Raw genomic sequence first — 17,682 nt, 5'->3', positions numbered from 1 at the left:
TATGAAAAAGATTCCTCATGAAGTAATAATAGGCATCTGAGCTTTCAAAAATATACCTTAGAACAGAGTTTTCAATATATCAAGAACAGAAGGTGAAAAAGATGAAGTACCAACTCTAGCATGACCTTCCTTGTTTTTCTATTATGACATCCTCAAAAAGCAATCAAAGAAATGTTTGGTTCCATCGATGGTTGTATGTAGCTCAATATTGGTTCAGTGCTTGTTTAAGTGTTGTAGAATGCCTTTTAACTTCAGTTGAGTGATTGGCAGAGCTTTCTCAAAGTCACTGAGGTCCTTCTTCCTTGCTGGATCTCCTTCCCCTCCCACAGCTGACACCCATCCTTGCGGTTTATCCCATGCTTCCAGAGATAACGAGCCTCGCCTGACATAAGTACCAAAGAGCCTGGTTTCAAGTAAACAGGGATTGGCGTCGTCATTGAACCCTCTCCCTCTGGTGTCTCCGCACAGCCGCCATCTGGTTCTGACGGTGTAAAATGCATTACGCATGCCGATTCTAAGGAGATTATTGCAATTCCATCATCGAAGCGCAGCAGATCGACATGCGCACAAATTCCCTGCATCATAGGAAGAAAACAATTTGATGCCTACCTAGAAAGACATGCAAAAGACATGCAAATCAGAGGTCAGTCACCTGACTCAATTACTAATTAACAGTAATAGCAATTATATTGTGAAGATGACCAAGGTCAGCACAACCCCTTGCATCAATATCTGAAAGATACTGCCGCAGTACCTAATAAATTACGATACTGTTTTCCATATTAAATTCAGGTGACTTGCATTGATGCATCTGAGATGATCACAACTTGGTAAGAATCAAGTAAACAGCTTATAACAACAACAAGGAAGATCAATCAAGCTAGTTGTGTTTCAAGAAGCACTCATGGTCAGGGACCCAAATAATGGATTGATGCATTAGATTTCTTTCTCCAGTGTTATCCTAAACCATAACTATATAATAAGTTCTAGCTGACTTATGGTATAGCAATGATGAATAACTTGGCATCAAAATAATATCTTTCCATTATATATCTTCATATTGGCACAACCACAAGTCTTCCCGCAGGTCATGCCTTTGTGAAGAAGAAGAAGAATTAAGTTCAAATGACAATACCAGTTGAACAAGTAATAATGAGTTAATGACTACAGTAACAATCCAGTAGACAAAGTACCTACACTTGTGCTCAGAAATTAGTAAAAGAGACAAACAGAGAAGACTACTTATGCCAATGCCTGATAAAAGAAAATTTAATGCAGAAAGTTGACAGTAGAACATTCTCAGAGATCGACGAAGAGCTATTCCAAGCTAAAGATGGGTATTCAAAGAATTAAACACAAGAGTCTTAGTCTTCGCACCTCACCTGGTTCATATACGTTTCCGATAAGCTGATCAAAAAGGGGTTCCCTCCACAGCAAATCTAATGGCAAAGGACATAGTTCTTGATCTTCGTTAGTCGATGTCATGCCCGGCAGAGAGTCTATCTCACCGCTACACACTGCTTCACGAATAAGTATAGAAAGATCGATAGCCCACTCTGGAAGATCCCCAAATCTCATCGCCTATTCCATAACAAATCACATAAATACCGCAGAATTTTTAGAGGTCAAAGGATATAAAGTTTCACCTGTTGATCATCTCAAAATCTCAATTGTTTTAACTATGTCATGAAACCTTAAGGCAATCAGATGAATACTGCAGAAATTTGGAGAACCATAGTACAAGGCTCGGTCAAAATTCATATGAATTGCTTAGATACCATGATGCCGTTTGTGCTCTCCAAAATAATAATTTTCTTACAACTAAATGGAGAGCCAAAATCACACCTGATTGTGTGTGTCGCTGAACCATCCTTCTGCAAAATTAGAAGAGCGCAATCAAATCCGACCCATGTTAGAGCAAGATTCATAACATTTTAGGATCAAATTGGCTTCAAGGATTGGAATCGGTAGCTTAAACGAGACGGGTGTCGTAAATTTTGACCTCGATTGATGGCAGAAAGCAGCAAAGATTGGTCCTTTTGTGAGAGGAAGTTGGGGCACGTCCACAGGCCCTTCACTCCATCCACCATTTCCCACTTTGGATGATCACGCTCTTGCGTCTGCGTATTGGAGATCAAACTTCCATCAGGACAAGGGTGGACACTGGCGATATATACATACACAGATTTGAGATAGAAATAGAATCGAACAGGGAGGAAAGAGGAGTCGGCGGCGATATGGGTCTCCTCCTCGCTTTCCGAGGATTCTCCGAAGGCTTCTACCAGAGCGCGTCTCTGGAAATCGGCGTCGTCTTCCATCTACTCGGCGGCAAGACGGCGGCAAGAGATCGGGTTCTCTTTTTTCCCTGTATACCCCTCGGAAGACCTTATTTTGTTTGTATAATATTTATATGTAAAATTACTTTGAACTTTTGCATCGTTTCCTTTACTTGTTTCTTTTATAACTATGAGTTAAAATCTAAATCAGTTCTAATTAAGATAATAAAAATGCCCTGAGTTAGCCCGGTTGAGTTTAATGTCATCGAATTCAGATCCAGATCAAAAATTTTATTCGAATCTAACTTAGTTGACCATATCCTAGATCCATTAGAAGGCAACTTTAGATAAAATGCCTTCTGCTGAATGTTTAAAAGAAAACAAAAGGAGCTTGATCACTGAGTTTGGAGGGCAAAAATTAAGCTCATGCATAAATGTCCATCCCCTGCCTAGATATCTTGAATTACATTTTTAGGACAAAGGACGACGACTTCTCCTCGGCCGACAAAAGCTAGGTGCTCTTTGTAGAAATAGTCTTAGTAGCCTTGGAAGACGGGTGGAGGCGGTGATGCATAACTAGTTGGGAGGACCGGGGGGAGAAAGCCAACTTCTGGAGGCGGAGGAGAGGCAACGAGGACGGGAGGAGGTGGTGATGATGGCGGCGGTGGGTAGATCGGTGGAGGGGAGGAGACTGGTGATGGAGGAGAGTTCATCAGTGGTGGCGGTGGTGGGTAGATCGGTGGAGGGGAGAAGACTGGTGATGGAGGAGAGGCGATAGGCGGGGGAGGAGAATTCGCCAGCGGTGGCGGTGAGGTGACCAGAGGTGGTGGTGCCTGTAACACTAGTGGAGGAGGTGAGATGACCGGAGGTGGTGGTGAGTAGACCGGAGGAGGTGGTGAATGTACCACCGGTGGGGGAGATGAGGTGACCGGAGGAGGCGGCGAGTGCACCAATGGTGGGGGAGGTGAGTTGACTGGAGGAGGCAGTGAATAAACTAGAGGAGGAGGCGTGTGTACCACTGGTAGAGGAGGTGAGATGATCGAAGGTGGCGGTGAGTAGACTGGAAGAGGTGGAGAATTTACGACCGGTGGTGGTGGTAAGTAGATTTGAGGAGGAGTGTAAGTTGATGGCGGCGGTGAGGTGATTGGTGTTGGTGGTGAAGGAGCTTGGACAGGAGGTGGTGGAGAGTGCACTGGTGTAGTAGGTGATGCCGAGTTATGCCATGGTGGTGGTGGGGATTGGGTTAGAGTTGGAGTTGGGGTAGGCGAAACAATTGGCTTTGGAGTTGGCTTAGGGGATGGTGCAATCGGTACAAATGGATTTGGGTTAGGAGATGGCACCACGGGTGTTGATGGAGTCGGCACTGGCTTTGGAGCCAAGTTAGGTGATGGTGTCACTGGTACAGATGAAGTTGGAGTTACTGGCTTTGGAAAAGGAGCTGAGGGACTTGGGGATGAGCCACATCTAGATCGGCTGCAATCAACAGGTTGACTCACCACATGCTTACAAGTTGTCGCCAACTTCTGCCAAGGCCTAGCATCATTGGCCAAGCAATTGTTCTTATCATCAAACACAACCATAGGCCTCGACGACGGCATGCACTCAGCTGCTTCCCCGTTGAAGTAGTTATTCGAGAAGGTGAAGTTGGCCAAATTTGACAACTTGCAAATGTTTTCTAAGATAACGCCGGTAAGAAGATTGTTACCGATGTCTAACTGTTCGATCTTAACCAGCCCGGCGAAGCTCCTCGGGAGCATGCCGCTGAGCCCATTGGAGCTCACGTCAAGGACGGTCACATTGGCGAGCACTCCAAGCTCAGCTGGCAGGCACCCAGAAAGGTCATTGTTTATGAGGACAAGCTCGTTAAGTGTCATCATCATTCGACCAACGCTAGTTGGGATGCAGCCGCCAAGCTTGTTATTTGCAAGAACAATCACCGACGCTGTGGAATTCCCGATGTTTTCTGGGATGCCGAACGAGAATCGATTATCATTGAGGAAGATGGCATCGAGCGGCTTGTCGAAAATCTCCGGCGGGAGGGGCCCCTCGAAGTCGTTGAATCGAAGATCAAGGTACCGGAGCGCGGGGAGGCCAATGACAACCCTTGGGAATAGGCCGACGAACCGGTTGTTGCTGACGTCGAGCTCACCGAGGAGCGTGAGCCGGGAAAAGCTGTTTGGAATGACACCACAAAAGCGGTTGGAATTGATGTGGAATAAGGCGATGTCAGTGAGGAGGCCGAGCTCTACGGGGAGGTAGCCGGCAATGTCTGCGCCATTCAAATCCACTCCTGCGACGACATTGAGGGAAGGGTTGTCGAGTGCCAGGGTACAAAACACTCCATTATATGAGCAGACTTCTGCACCGACCCAATTACCGGTGAAATTGGAAGGGTCAGAATAAATTGCCTGCTTCCACGCCTGGAGGGCGATATAAGCACGACGAAGACGGGGGTTGGCGAAATGGACATTAGTTTTCACGTTGAATTCGAAATCATCTGGAAGGTCACCGTCTCTCTCAGTAAGGGTCAGGAGCTGGCGGCCGGCGATAACCGAGGCCTCGCCGTCGGTCAAGGCCGAAGCCAGGCAGAGAAGGGAGAAAGATAAAAGGAGGAGACAAGAAAGAGAGCGAGAGCCGCCAAAGGCCTCCATGCTGGTAATGACCAACCCTGGAGAGCCCAAGGCTGCTGCTAATAGACGGGGGTAAGTAGGAGAGGTTGGTATTATAGAGATGTTTGTGGAGGGTCTTGAATGGCTCTCCTTGGAGAGGGGAGGTGAGTTGGTTACTTTTGGTTGGTGTTTCATCATTGGCGACACAAACGAGAGGTGTTGGATTGCTTATCGTCCAATTAGCGGCGAGAATTCGTGGGACCCAACGGAACGGATCCTATTGCTAGCTAATGATTTTATAATAGGCAAAGTATAGCTGGAGAAATCAAACCGAATCGAAGTCGACTTCCTTCTATTTGAAGAGACACCTATTCTTCTAATAAATTTGGTTTCAAGCTAAACCTATTTCTCTAAAAAAAAAAAATCTTCCTAACTCATCTGACAAACTATTATCCTTGTCTAAATATTTATTAGTCTAGTTGCACACTTGCATGCTTTCATGAAGGTATAATGCTAGATTACAGATTCAATAACTATGTAGAAAGGCCATTGAGATACTCTTTGGTTAAGGATTTAATAACTATAGAGCATGGCAATTGAAACCCATAATCTTTTTTGGATTAATTATCTCTAAACCCCTGATTATTACTTATTTTTATAACACAGCACGTTGACCTTTTTAACTATAGAAAACATTGAAAATACATCTCTATTGTTAGATGTATGTCGATTTATCTATTAGAAGATGTTACCCGATCAATTTTAGATGCTTACTTTAACTTAGACTAAAAAAGAATTTAAGAGAGAGATAGTCATTTAATGTCTTCTATTAACATCGTCAACATATATAAAGACGTTCGGACATGATTTTTTATGTAATATAAATTTACCTTTCTACCCAAAAAAAAATTGCCCTCTATATTTGTGTATATTTGAGCTGTAGCCCGTAGGGCAAATGAGAAAGTTTAATAAATTATGAGATTAGGAAGGAGAGATGGAATTTTGCAAAATTGCACTTATCCTTATGATGGGAGTAATAAATTTATGGATGCTACTGGGATTAGGGTTTCTCCTAAATAAGATTGGGGGATTCTTGCATTAGAATTTAAGATGGTAATAGTTCCAAGGTTATCATTCTTTTGGTGGCTAGTGGGTTATAGGCTTTGATCTTAAATAAATATGTATACAAATCAAATATGAGTCGAATAATAAATCAAATCTAATTCCTTGTCTATATTCATATCCAGATGCCAATCCGAATTTTAAAAAAGAAAATCCTATTGCATTTAAATATATATCTAGGTCAAATAGAAATTCAGTAATAATATCCTATGTTTTTCGAATGCAGAATCTTATCAAATATGATATTATCCAACCATTTTCTTCGTACATGTATTTTCATTTTAGAATAATAAATAAATAAAGTTGAAAATGGATGATATGAAAATATGCATCTATACTTAGGACTCCTTAATTTTTAGGTTGAATTAGAATTTATCATATGAATATCTAATCATAGATGGATTATTATTGTTATTGTTATTTTATAGTGACTTGGGCTTTACATCACGTAATCGTTTTCTTTTCAAATATTCTTCATATGAAATAATTATACCTAGAAAGAAATAAAGCACTAATAATAACACTAATGAGTGCATCTCTCTCAATCCTAGAAGACTCTACCTTCCGTCGAGGCCCTATCCATAATTCCCTCACCGAAGCCGTTCTTGTCCTCATCGAGCATCTCCTCCTCTCCCCTCATATCTCTTTGTCAAATTGGCAACTCTAATCCTCGCCGCCTCCTTTACTACTCTACTATTCGACAAGCTCTCCCTTCCACTAGTGAGGATAGAATCCTCCGCTTCCTCACCGATGACAAAGAAAAGGCTCGATTCTTTCGATGAGGTTGAAATGATAATAAACTTAACGACTCTGTCAAACAGAGCCAAGCTACACCTAGCTCACTCAAGCTTGGCTCGTTAACACCCCGTAATATAAATAGATCTATCTAAATTTTTTACACTTTAATGTCCATATATCTAAGGAGCTTTTTACACTTTAATGTCATATACCTAAGGAGGTCTAAACTTTTTACACTTTAATGTCCATATATTTAACGAGGTCCTAAGTAATGAATATTAACGTTAGGAAATAAAAAAATAAAATAAAAAGATTGCACGTTCTTATGTAACAAATTGGGATAATTACATTTAGCCATTAAACTATCACCATTTATATATATATATATTTCAACCTTTTTTTTATTTTTATCTACGTGTACTCTCTAAATAAAAAATATTTACACAAACTCAAAGAAAAGTAATTATATTTTTGACTTTTTACAAAGAAATTTCTTAGTTCGGAAGTGTAAGTTCTTTTAAAAAAAAAGGTTGAGACCAACCAACTTTAGTAGAGTTGATAGGTATTTTTCTCATGACTAAAGAGGTTATGGGTCAACTCCAACCCTAAATAATATTGTGGAGAAATTATTTGGTGGTTGGTGATTTGATGGCTTGGCTAAATTCGGTTGATTATTTGGCAACGCGATTAGCTTAAAAGAATAGCTTAACAATGCAACCGCTTGGAGCAGATCTCAACGGCGTTTAGTTCGGAGCAATCAATGGGGCCTAAGTGTCTCTATATCTAGAGAGGGTTAGTCCTTTGTTTAGCCCATATCTAACCTTCGGGCTCATGGATGATAAAAGAAAATTAATAAAAAAAAAGGTTGAGCGGTGATACCTGAAAATGGTAATAGTTTAGGTGACTAAGTGTAATTAACACTAATAACTATCTATTTCTTAGCCCAGCCCAGCTCTCTTTTGGCGCCAAATCCCACCGGTAACGAATAGCACGAGACCTATAGGGTTTCTTCTCCTCTCCAATCCACGGTTTTCGCCCTAAATTTTCTTCCCTAAATTAAGTTCGATCCTCCCACCTGATCCAGCTCGCCTTCTTCTCCCTTCCAGATACAAAAAGATCCCATCTTTCTCTCAATCTTATAGGGTTTCCGCGCCATGACCCTAAAATTTAGGAGATACGGACATGTGATTTTTTCTTGAAAGAAGATTAGATGGGGAATGGAAGCGATTCGCCGGCCATCAAAGCCATCAACAGGGCGGCGATTCACAGAATTTGCTCGGGTCAAGTTATTTTAGATCTCTCGTCTGCTGTGAAGGAGTTGGTGGAGAATAGTTTGGATGCGGGTGCGACCAGTATCGAGATAAGTCTCAAGGAGTACGGCGAGGAGTGTTTTAAAGTTATAGACAATGGTTTTGGGATCTCCCCCACTAATTTCCAGGTATTTTCTTTTGTGTATTTTTTTCCGAGTGCAGTTTGTTGTTTCTTATCATGCTAAAGGTTGTCCTTTTACGGATTATGAAGTGTAAGATATATGATACGCATGATGGTGTCTTGTTCTCTGGGGTTGTTTGTTTAGTGGATCAGGTTAAGGCTTTGAGAATTTGGTCCAAGCACAATTTATTTAGACTCTGAGATCAGCTTAGCTGTTGATTTCCGTGGTCTGGGTTGGACCTCTTTTGGTTGTAACTTTTGTTGTCATAAAGGACGTTTTAGCTTGAAGATTGAACTCTCTGATGTTTTTCCTTACGAATTTTGTGGGGCCGCCTTGCTATGTATGATTGATCGCTTATGGTTGGACCTATCTACTGATTTTCATATGAATTGTGGATGCCAACTTACTTATTAGTGCTCGATGGAAATTGGAGGCTATTTGGTTAATTTTTTTATTTTCTATTTGAAATGTCTTCTTAGAATTCTGTTAGTGAGCTGGGAGAGGTCAATTTTATTCTTCCATGTTGCTTTGTTATTACACTCTGTGAAAGATTCACCAGGAAAGGTCTGCTTGGAATAGTTGTTACCTCTTCATGGCTCAAGTGGGACTTTATTCATATGGTTGTAGACATTGTTATGCATGTTAGTATCTAATGAAAAAAGAAGAGATTTCTATAAATCTTGACACAGTAAGGAAAGAACTTTATGTTAATTAGACCATTCCAAGATCTATTTGTCTGTTCTGCAATAAACTAACTCATTAAGGACCTTCATGAGGACTTCATAAGGATTTGTATTTCTGCCTTGGTACAGGTCAACCATTAGTTAATACCTCAAAATGAGTATAGCATTGGCTGATACTTGATAGTGTGTTAGTAAGGATTTTAAAATGAAGCTTCTTATATCAGAAGTTAAATGGGACTTCAAAGTTGTTATTTAATGACTGATAAAAAAAACCCAAATCATAAATGAAGTACTTCCATTTACTGTAGTAGTAAATATAGTAGCTGCCAGCCTGCCAGACTTTCAGTTGAGATATTAACAACGTTGTGATTCAGATCATGATCAACAACTTCTCTTGAGCTCTTTTATTTCATTTTATACTGCATGCCGTTATCCATCGCTCCTATCTTTTATTTGTAGTATATGGTTATTAAATTCTTCTTTATTCTTGTTTCATTGATTTAAAATTTAATAAGTTCATCTCAAAGAAAATATTAATCTCTTATAAATTTAATAGTTATTTTTTTATCATTATGTGGTCATTTTTGTTAAAAGAAGATCCTCTATTTCTTTCACCCATTCACTATATGGCTTATATTGTCAGTAATTATTTACATGACTATTGCAGTTCCTTGCTCTTAAGCATCATACATCCAAAATATCTGATTTTTCTGATCTACACTCTTTGACAACTTTTGGCTTCCGAGGAGAGGCACTAAGTTCACTTTGTGCACTGGGGAAATTGTCTATAGAAACAAGAACAAAAACTGAGCAAGTTGGGACACATTTGGACTTTGACCATTCTGGAGTAGTGACTTCTGAGAGAAAAACTGCACGGCAAGTTGGAACTACTGTGTCTGTTGAGAAATTATTTTCAACTTTGCCGGTACGAAGTAAAGAATTTAGCAGGAATATTCGGCGGGAGTATGGCAAGCTACTTTCTTTATTGAATGTAAGATTGCTTCTCTCTCTAGAGTCTAGATCACTTAAAGAACTAATTGATTGCATTATCACTGTATATAGTATATACAATATTGTTAGTTTTCATTAATTTTTTTATGACAGTTATAGTATTTTCACTGTATTTCAGTGCACTGGCTGGATGTCCTGTATCTCTTTTGAAATTTTTTTTTTCCACTAAAATTGTTTCTTCCTGGTCAATGCTTCTGTTAAAATCTGCTCAACTCATTTGTACTGATTGCACTTGATCCTTTTCCTCTGTATTAGGCTTATGCTCTAATTTCCAAAGGGGTCAGATTACTTTGCACCAATACAACTGGTAAGAACTCAAAATCGCTAGTGCTGAAAACTCAAGGAAGCAGCTCATTAAAAGACAATATCATAACTGTATTCGGTTTAAACACCTTCCAGTGCTTGGAACCGCTGAGTTTGAGCATATCAGAAGGATGCACAATTGAAGGTTATCTTTCTAAGCCTGGATATGGTAGTGGTCGTAATTTGGGAGACAGGCAGTTCTTTTATGTAAATGGGAGACCAGTTGATATGCCAAAGATCAGCAAAGTTATTAATGAATTATACAAAAGCTCAAATTCCAAACAATATCCCATTGCTATCTTGAATTTTATTATTCCAGTAGCATCCTATGATGTTAATGTTACACCTGATAAGAGGAAAATTTTCTTTTCTTCTGAAGGATCCCTTATACTTTCCATACGAGATGCTATAGAGAGAATTTACTCTCCTCATCAATGCAGCTATTCTATTAACACTATTGACATTCCTAAGAAAGGGGAAATTATTGTAGATGGATCTAGTGAAGATGAAGATCCCTTAGCAATATGTGAATTACCATCACTTAAAGGAGGGGTGCAGTTACAATTAGCATCTAACAGCAGTCTGGTTTCACCCAAGGAGACCGACACTGTTTTACATGGATCTTGTCAAGATGAAGATTCAAAGCAAATTCCCGACATGGACATGGATGGAATGGTCAGAGCTGTTCATGCTGATGTAGACAAATCTGAAGGGCTATCTGTTTATCAGTTTAAGCAACCAAAAGACTTGGTGGTGAACTTAACTGCAAAAGTACATGAGAAAAATACAGGTCATGCAAAACTAGTGCAAAAGGAGAATTCTCATTCAAGTTCTGTTCAATCTTCTCTTACAAAGTTTGTATCTGTAAACAAGAGGAAGTATGAAAATAGTTTCAGTATGCTGTCTGAAGTTCCTGTACTAAGAAATGAAATATCTTCCAGTAAAGACAGTGCAGAAATGCATGCTTCAAGCACAGATTCTCATGCCTGTGATGTTGCAGAGGATGATTCACTTCAAGGATGTGGAAGAGAGCTTTTACAGGATAGTGTACCATCTAAGATATCTAAAAGAGCAGAAGTGCCTCTTTCTGGCGAATGTGATAGTGAATCTAGTTGGGTGAGTAAAAAATAGGGCTTAATATATTTTACCTTCTTGTACTTTCGACTAAAATTATTTTACCCTCATGAACGTTATTTTGTATCACTATGCCTCCTTGAACTTTTGACCAAGTTTAAACTATTTGATTTTTATTTAAAGTTACCGGTGTCCAAGATTTTTCATGTTAGAGATTGCTATCAATTTGAACAAAATTCACTTTACCCACTTTAACCTTTCTTTTTTTGGCATCACTAAGTCTCCATGAACTTTCTCTCTAGATACATATTGTTATCTCTGTTAATGATGTTTATAGTTGCAAACTTGCAGTTTAATCAAAAGTTCAAGGGAGCATAGTAATACACAAAAAAGTGCAGTACTACGAAGTTATTTTCGTCCAAAGACTTGGTATCCTACATAAAATCTGGGTAATATAATACTAAAAGTGCATGCTGGGCATCGAGCTTATGCAAAGACTTGGCTGTCACACATTCCCACCAGTAATATATACTTTGATATTTTTATGGTCTTACTTTGTAAAATTGACATGTTATGAACATTTACATGAGACACTACACTCTCTTATGGTAATTATTATATCCTGTGGCTTGGTACCAATAGCTTGAGGTTTCAAATAATAGTGTGTTTATATTGGTTAGTCATTTAGGGTACCTTCATAGAATGGGCTACAGCTAAGTATAGTTGTACATGAGGGTTCCTCTGCCTGAGCTACAATTTGTAGTGTCAATTACAGTTGCAAGTTTTCTCCGCTCTAACTTTTAAGTGCATTTGGCGCATCTGAACAATTGAATAGTGCTCACAAGCTTATATGATATTTCTTGCAGACTACGCAGTACTTCAAGTAGCTTGCCCATCCACTGTTTACTAGGGTGTAAAGAAGATGGTTGTGTTTTGTTTTTAGAATAATTCCTTAAAGAGTTCTGTCTCTTTTGGTTTAGAGTAGCCCTATAATGACTTGACATTAATCATCTGATAAACAAGTACATCATAAGACCGAGATCAAATTAGTAAAAACAAAAGCATTGTTCTCGTAACTTTTAAAGTATCTTCTCAGTTTCTTCATATATTCATAAGCTATTCCTCATTTCTGCTATACCAGCTGACAGGAATGCATGACGTACCTACTTCAGTTTCTGATTTTAAATCAAAATCTCTTCCAATGAAAGATCCAAAGAAAGAGTTTGGAAACCATTCAAGCACTTGTCCATTGTCTGACACTTGTGATGAGGACCGTGGTGCTCTAAAACCTTGTTCTGGTTCCAGTATGTATCCCCTTGTGCAATTTAAGGTTGATGAGCTTAAGAGAAGAAGGCAAAAGAGACTCTCATTATTATGGTCAGCCAATCCCCACTATGATGAGAAAAAGATAGAAAGGTGATTGAACTTGTCCTTATGATTATATTGTTATGGAAAGTTGATTATGTTATCTTGACAAACAAATACATGTTTTTACCAACTATTGCTTAGCGTTCTTCTCTTAGGTGTTATGCAGCTGCAACACTTGAGAATTTTCAACCAGAAAATGAAGAGGGAAAAGCACATTCTTTAGCTGCAGCGATAATTGAGTTGGAGAGATTTTTTAAAAAAGAGGATTTTGGACGAATGCAGGTAGTTAGTAAAATTAGTCTTTATGATTCTTTTAACTAATAATAATCCGATTCAAGGACAGTCATACCAGTCGGCAAGTCTCATGTTGATGGAGGATCAACAATAGGAAGGGGTTATGCCAGTGGCACAACCCATGCTGAGGTGGCAAGGAACCTCTTGCATTTAGCCCATGAGCATAGCTTTGGGCACAAGTACAAGCGTGAGGATGACAAGAAGAACAACTCGGTGGGCCTACATCAGCTAACTGAGTTAGACTTGCATGTAGCTCGATTACGACGTGTGCTAAACACATGGGCTCATGAGCATGACATGAGCCAGAAGGTCCAGTTCCAATACCAGTTACCTTGAGGACAAGGTGTCGGAAGCATAGTGGATTAATAGGATTTGACCACGAGAGTCAAGTTAGTTAGATTGAGTCTAGTTAGTTGTTTTTACTTATTACTTTTAAATTTGAATTAAAGAGGATAATCCACGTCTGTAATCTTAGTAGATCGAGTTGGATCCAATCTACTATATCTCACTTCTATAAATAGGAGTAGTCATTGTTTATTTGGAATTATGAAATCAGGGAATGAGTATTGGTTTAGCTATTTTATTATTTCGCATTTACTCTTTCAATTATAGTCACTTATTTTCTTGAGAGTAGATTTAATTTAGAAACCTTAACTCTACCTCCAAGCCCTAGCCACCATTTATCTCTACAAGCCACCCATCCTTACGACCGACTTTCACCATCCTACGGCCGTTCACCACCCTCTGATGATCGTCGTAACGTCGGTATTCCCGTTTCTATCTAGTTTTGACCTTTCTCCACTTTTTCTTTCATATCTTTTCACCTTGAGCTTAGAATCACTTCATTCCAAAACTATTAGATCCAAGATTTGCGAGGCTGTCACTATAAAATCTCAAAATATTTTTGTGAACGGATTGGTCTAGATTTAGCTCTTAACATATTTCTTTGCTTTAATAAAGATAATATTGAAAATGTGCAACTTAGTAAGCAGCCTTGCACATCTTCTAGAATAATAATAATGTTATGTAGATATTCTTACTGACAGACGAAGCATCAGTTAACAGTTGCCAATCATTCTTTCACCTTAATAATATCAAGTATTTTACAGTCTGCTGTACTAAATAAAATAGTACTGATCTTCTGGCACATGACCTTTCTTAGCACCTTTTTATGTGTGGTTTCATGCTCCGGGATACTCAACATAACTTTTTGATAGGTCGTTGGACAGTTCAATCTCGGTTTTATTATTGGAAAGTTAGATCAAGACTTATTTATTGTCGATCAGGTGAGCATTTCTATTCATAAATGAACTTCAATATGCCATTCCAGATTTACCTTTGTAAAGTAATACATTTTTACTAGAAGCTTTAGTACGAACTCGTACTATGATTGTTTGACTTATGTGGCTGTCAAAACTCAAAATATAATCTGTGTTAAATTAAGACTAAACCATTTTCTGTTTTCTTATTATTTGAAGCATGCTGCTGATGAGAAATGCAACTATGAGCGCCTCTCACAATCAACAATCTTTAACCTTCAGCCCCTACTTCAGTAAGGAGTTATATATATATACTTTAAGCTAGTAAATTAAACAATATTTATAAAGAGAGTCAATAATAATAGTTCCTGACTATAGCTGGTAGATGTGCAAAACTGCAAATATTTCACATTTCACCTCTCACCTCTCACCTCTCACCTTTTAATTTATCTCTTCATCATATTTGTGTAACACAGACCTATAAGATTGGAACTATCACCGGAAGAGGAAGTAGTAACTTCTATGAACATGGAAATTATCAGGTACATATTTACTTTGTAGTTTGTACTACTTTTCATTCAAGTAATGGCTAATGAGATCACATACTATATGATATATCGTTTATGCTAATACAATAGATCCTTCTTCTAGATTTATGATCACATTATTAAAAGTAATGGATAACCCTGTTTTATGTATCTTTTTTACGCTGTCCATTCCTGCTTAGAGATTCAATCTTTATTTACTCGTAATCTTTTAATATCTTGGGTATTTTGGTGTATTATCTCTATATAATTTTCACTCACGGTGGTATCTATCTTGTCATTTTTATCATGAAATTTGTATCTAACCCTTGCTTAAATTGTTAAGGCAGACTGAGTTTGCTTACTAGGTGTGCAGATGTACCACTCTAAATGGGTTTCCTTGTCATGTCACTGGATACATCAAAAAAGTCTTGTTAGGTATATTTAATAGGTCTATATGTGAGAATGCTTTGCCTCCTGATTAATGATTTACAGCTTCTCATAACAAGAACCAAAACACAGCATGCATATCTGGCCACAGGAGTCACTTAAGTGAGAATTCTTCAAGTATGACTGAAGTTTCCAAGATAGAATTTGCTCTTCGTATAGATGGATTCATCATCTCATAGGAACATCATGACACTATTTGGTTAGAAGGTGACAATGAATTGTAAGAATTCTTTTTCTTGCAAATAAGCTGATATTTTGGAGTCCGGTCGTGTTAATTTTGAACAATGGTAGTTAAGTTATCCAAAAAAAAGATGCCTATGCAACAATTCCAAGGCTAAAAGGTAGATACAATATATGCTAATTGACAAAGATTTTCTACAGAATCTATTTCTTGATTGCACTTGTACTCTTTCTTTTTTATTCCAATTTCAGTTAGTTTTCTCTTATTCTCAGGAAAAATGGTTTTGTTTTAGTAGAAGATATGCAAGCCCCACCCGGCCACCATTTTCTACTGAAAGCTGTGCCTTTCAGTAAAAATATGACATTTGGTGCTGAAGGTACCCCTTATCCATTGTGACTATAAATACTGATTTATCTGCAAGGATGCCCTAAACTATCCTTTCTGTGATACAGATGTAAAAGAGCTTATTTCTACCCTTGCCGATGGTCAAGGAGATTGCTCAATTATCAGTTGTTACCGAATGGACAGGGCTGATTCTATTTGCCCTTCAAGAGTTCGTGCTATGTTGGCATCTAGGGCTTGTAGGAAATCTGTTATGATTGGTGATCCACTGACAAAAACTGAGATGCAGAAGGTAATTGATGAAAGTGCAGGAGTAGCCCCCACATCAACACATTGTAAAATATGTGTCAGTTTTTAAGTTTCATGCAATCTTTCAGAATTCTGATTTTATCCTGGGATAGTGCCGTAATTCTTACTGTTATTTGCACAAATAGGAGGTGTTGAATTTTATTAGCTTGAGGAACATTGGTTGCTTTATTAACGAGGCGATATTTTGAGAACACTCTGAACTGCAAATGCTGCCGAGTGCTTTCAAACAATGAGAGGAGCTTTTATTTGTATGCTAGAAGTTTAATAATTTAATAAGTTACATTTTTTTATTCTAGGAATCCTCTAAACCTTATAGGTTTCCTAATAGTGAACTTTTTTGCCGCAACCTTGAATATCTAGTTACCTGCTTTTTGAAACTCTAGCCAAAGTAATACTGTTGGTTTTACTGTGACCATCATTTTATGTGCCATATGAGTAAGTCCTGATTGCATGAATATGACCATGTATGATGAATAGAATTCAGGTCAATATCCTCAATATTCCAAATTCTGTTACACAACTGAGAATGTGAACTAGAAGTTGTAGCTATTAGTAACCTTTTCTTATGTGACATAAATTGCATTCTGATAGTTCAATAATGGTACCTTGATCACAAATTGTAAATGCTAGAAATTAATGTTTTCTTGTAGCATTCTTACATATATTGCCATCTTTTTGTCTCTAGATACTAAATAATTTGGCCAGCCTCAAGTCTCCTTGGAACTGCCCCCATGGTAGGCCAACAATGCGTCACCTTGCAGACTTGGCCACTCTTCAAAAGAAAGGTCAGAATTTAGTAGTTAATCCTGGCTCCCGTTTTAATTAGTTGCCTAAACATTCTTGTGTGGGTAAATGAAATTCACATCTACATCCTGGAACTCAATGCATATATCTCCTTCCATAATTATAGAACAGTATGTGATGAGCTTGTTTGTTCCTTGGGGTAATTAATGCCTCAGATATATGGACAATTTCCTTGAATCACTGTTTTCATATTTCTCCATTTCTCTTTATATATATATATATATATATATATCTGTACCTTTTGGAATCATACTCTTTCTAGCAAGCCCTTATCTTCTATTATTGTGCAGCGGGCAAGAGCTTTGCAGCTATTTCTAGGGGTTTGATGTCAGCAAGATAACTAATAGTGTTGATAGAAAATTTGGATTATGACGAGTACTGGAGCCACAAAACAACCTGTTTAAGCACAGGTTCTGTTATATTCCAAAAATGAAAGGACAGTACTTTGCCTATCCTCCATGAATTCCAGTTCCCAAAATTCTATGCTGCTGTCAGAGCTGTTGTTGACTGAGTGGATGAGGGAATTTTTCTTGTTTATATTACACTGATCTCTTTATTTTGTGGGTCGATCTTTATTTCTTCTCTCTCTATACAAACTTCTGTTCTTTTGCCTTCTTTTCCTACCATTTGGATCACATCAGTTTCTTATCCTTAATCAATTTTATTTGTTATTTTTTTCCTTTGTAGGTACTTTAACAAAAACAGAGAACGGAGGATTGAGTATTGGCATTTCCTGACATACGAAATAGTTACTATACCAGCACCTGAAAACGTTTGTCTGTAGGTATGCCATTTCTGTAATATATATATATATGAAGTAGTTGTTCTTCTTCATCTCAAACGCACAAAGTAATTGGCCCCTTTTTTGTCCAGTAAAAAAGCCCATTGTGTGATTTTGGTTCA

At 38.2% G+C, this 17,682-nt stretch overlaps 3 protein-coding genes across 4 annotated transcripts; 1 reads left to right on the top strand and 2 right to left on the bottom strand.

The window, feature by feature from the left end:
- LOC140776820 (alkylated DNA repair protein ALKBH8 homolog) lies at positions 1–2,405 on the bottom strand. Its single transcript, XM_073120689.1, has 5 exons — positions 2,211–2,405; positions 2,003–2,120; positions 1,846–1,874; positions 1,378–1,581; positions 1–575 (listed from the first exon to the last, which is right to left on the bottom strand). The coding sequence occupies exons 1-5, from the start codon at positions 2,316–2,318 to the stop codon at positions 252–254; spliced, it is 783 nt and encodes a 260-aa protein (XP_072976790.1). The 5' UTR covers positions 2,319–2,405; the 3' UTR covers positions 1–251.
- A 404-nt stretch (positions 2,406–2,809) lies between these two features.
- On the bottom strand, positions 2,810–5,083 carry LOC140775715 (pollen-specific leucine-rich repeat extensin-like protein 4). The gene has a single exon (XM_073119122.1). The coding sequence runs from the start codon at positions 5,081–5,083 to the stop codon at positions 2,813–2,815; it is 2,271 nt and encodes a 756-aa protein (XP_072975223.1). The 3' UTR covers positions 2,810–2,812.
- A 2,632-nt stretch (positions 5,084–7,715) lies between these two features.
- On the top strand, positions 7,716–17,682 carry LOC140775467 (DNA mismatch repair protein PMS1). 2 transcript variants are annotated; one of them, XM_073118781.1, is made up of 12 exons: positions 7,716–8,183; positions 9,528–9,851; positions 10,127–11,290; positions 12,390–12,664; positions 12,772–12,898; positions 14,128–14,196; positions 14,389–14,462; positions 14,646–14,711; positions 15,597–15,700; positions 15,777–15,958; positions 16,661–16,760; positions 17,467–17,682. In XM_073118781.1, exons 1-12 carry the CDS (start codon positions 7,956–7,958, stop codon positions 17,514–17,516), a joined length of 2,763 nt encoding a protein of 920 aa, XP_072974882.1. In that variant the 5' UTR covers positions 7,716–7,955; the 3' UTR covers positions 17,517–17,682. The 2 variants fall into 2 exon arrangements, with proteins under 2 accessions (XP_072974882.1, XP_072974883.1); XM_073118782.1 differs by lacking the exon at positions 17,467–17,682 and adding an exon at positions 17,070–17,454.

This window comes from Typha angustifolia, chromosome 14 (genome assembly GCF_048772165.1).
Source record: "Typha angustifolia cultivar Huaian chromosome 14, ASM4877216v1, whole genome shotgun sequence".
In the NCBI taxonomy this organism is placed as follows: Eukaryota; Viridiplantae; Streptophyta; class Magnoliopsida; order Poales; family Typhaceae; genus Typha; species Typha angustifolia.
Note: the sequence above shows the minus strand (reverse complement) of the source record. Positions and strands in the feature narration are given on the sequence as shown.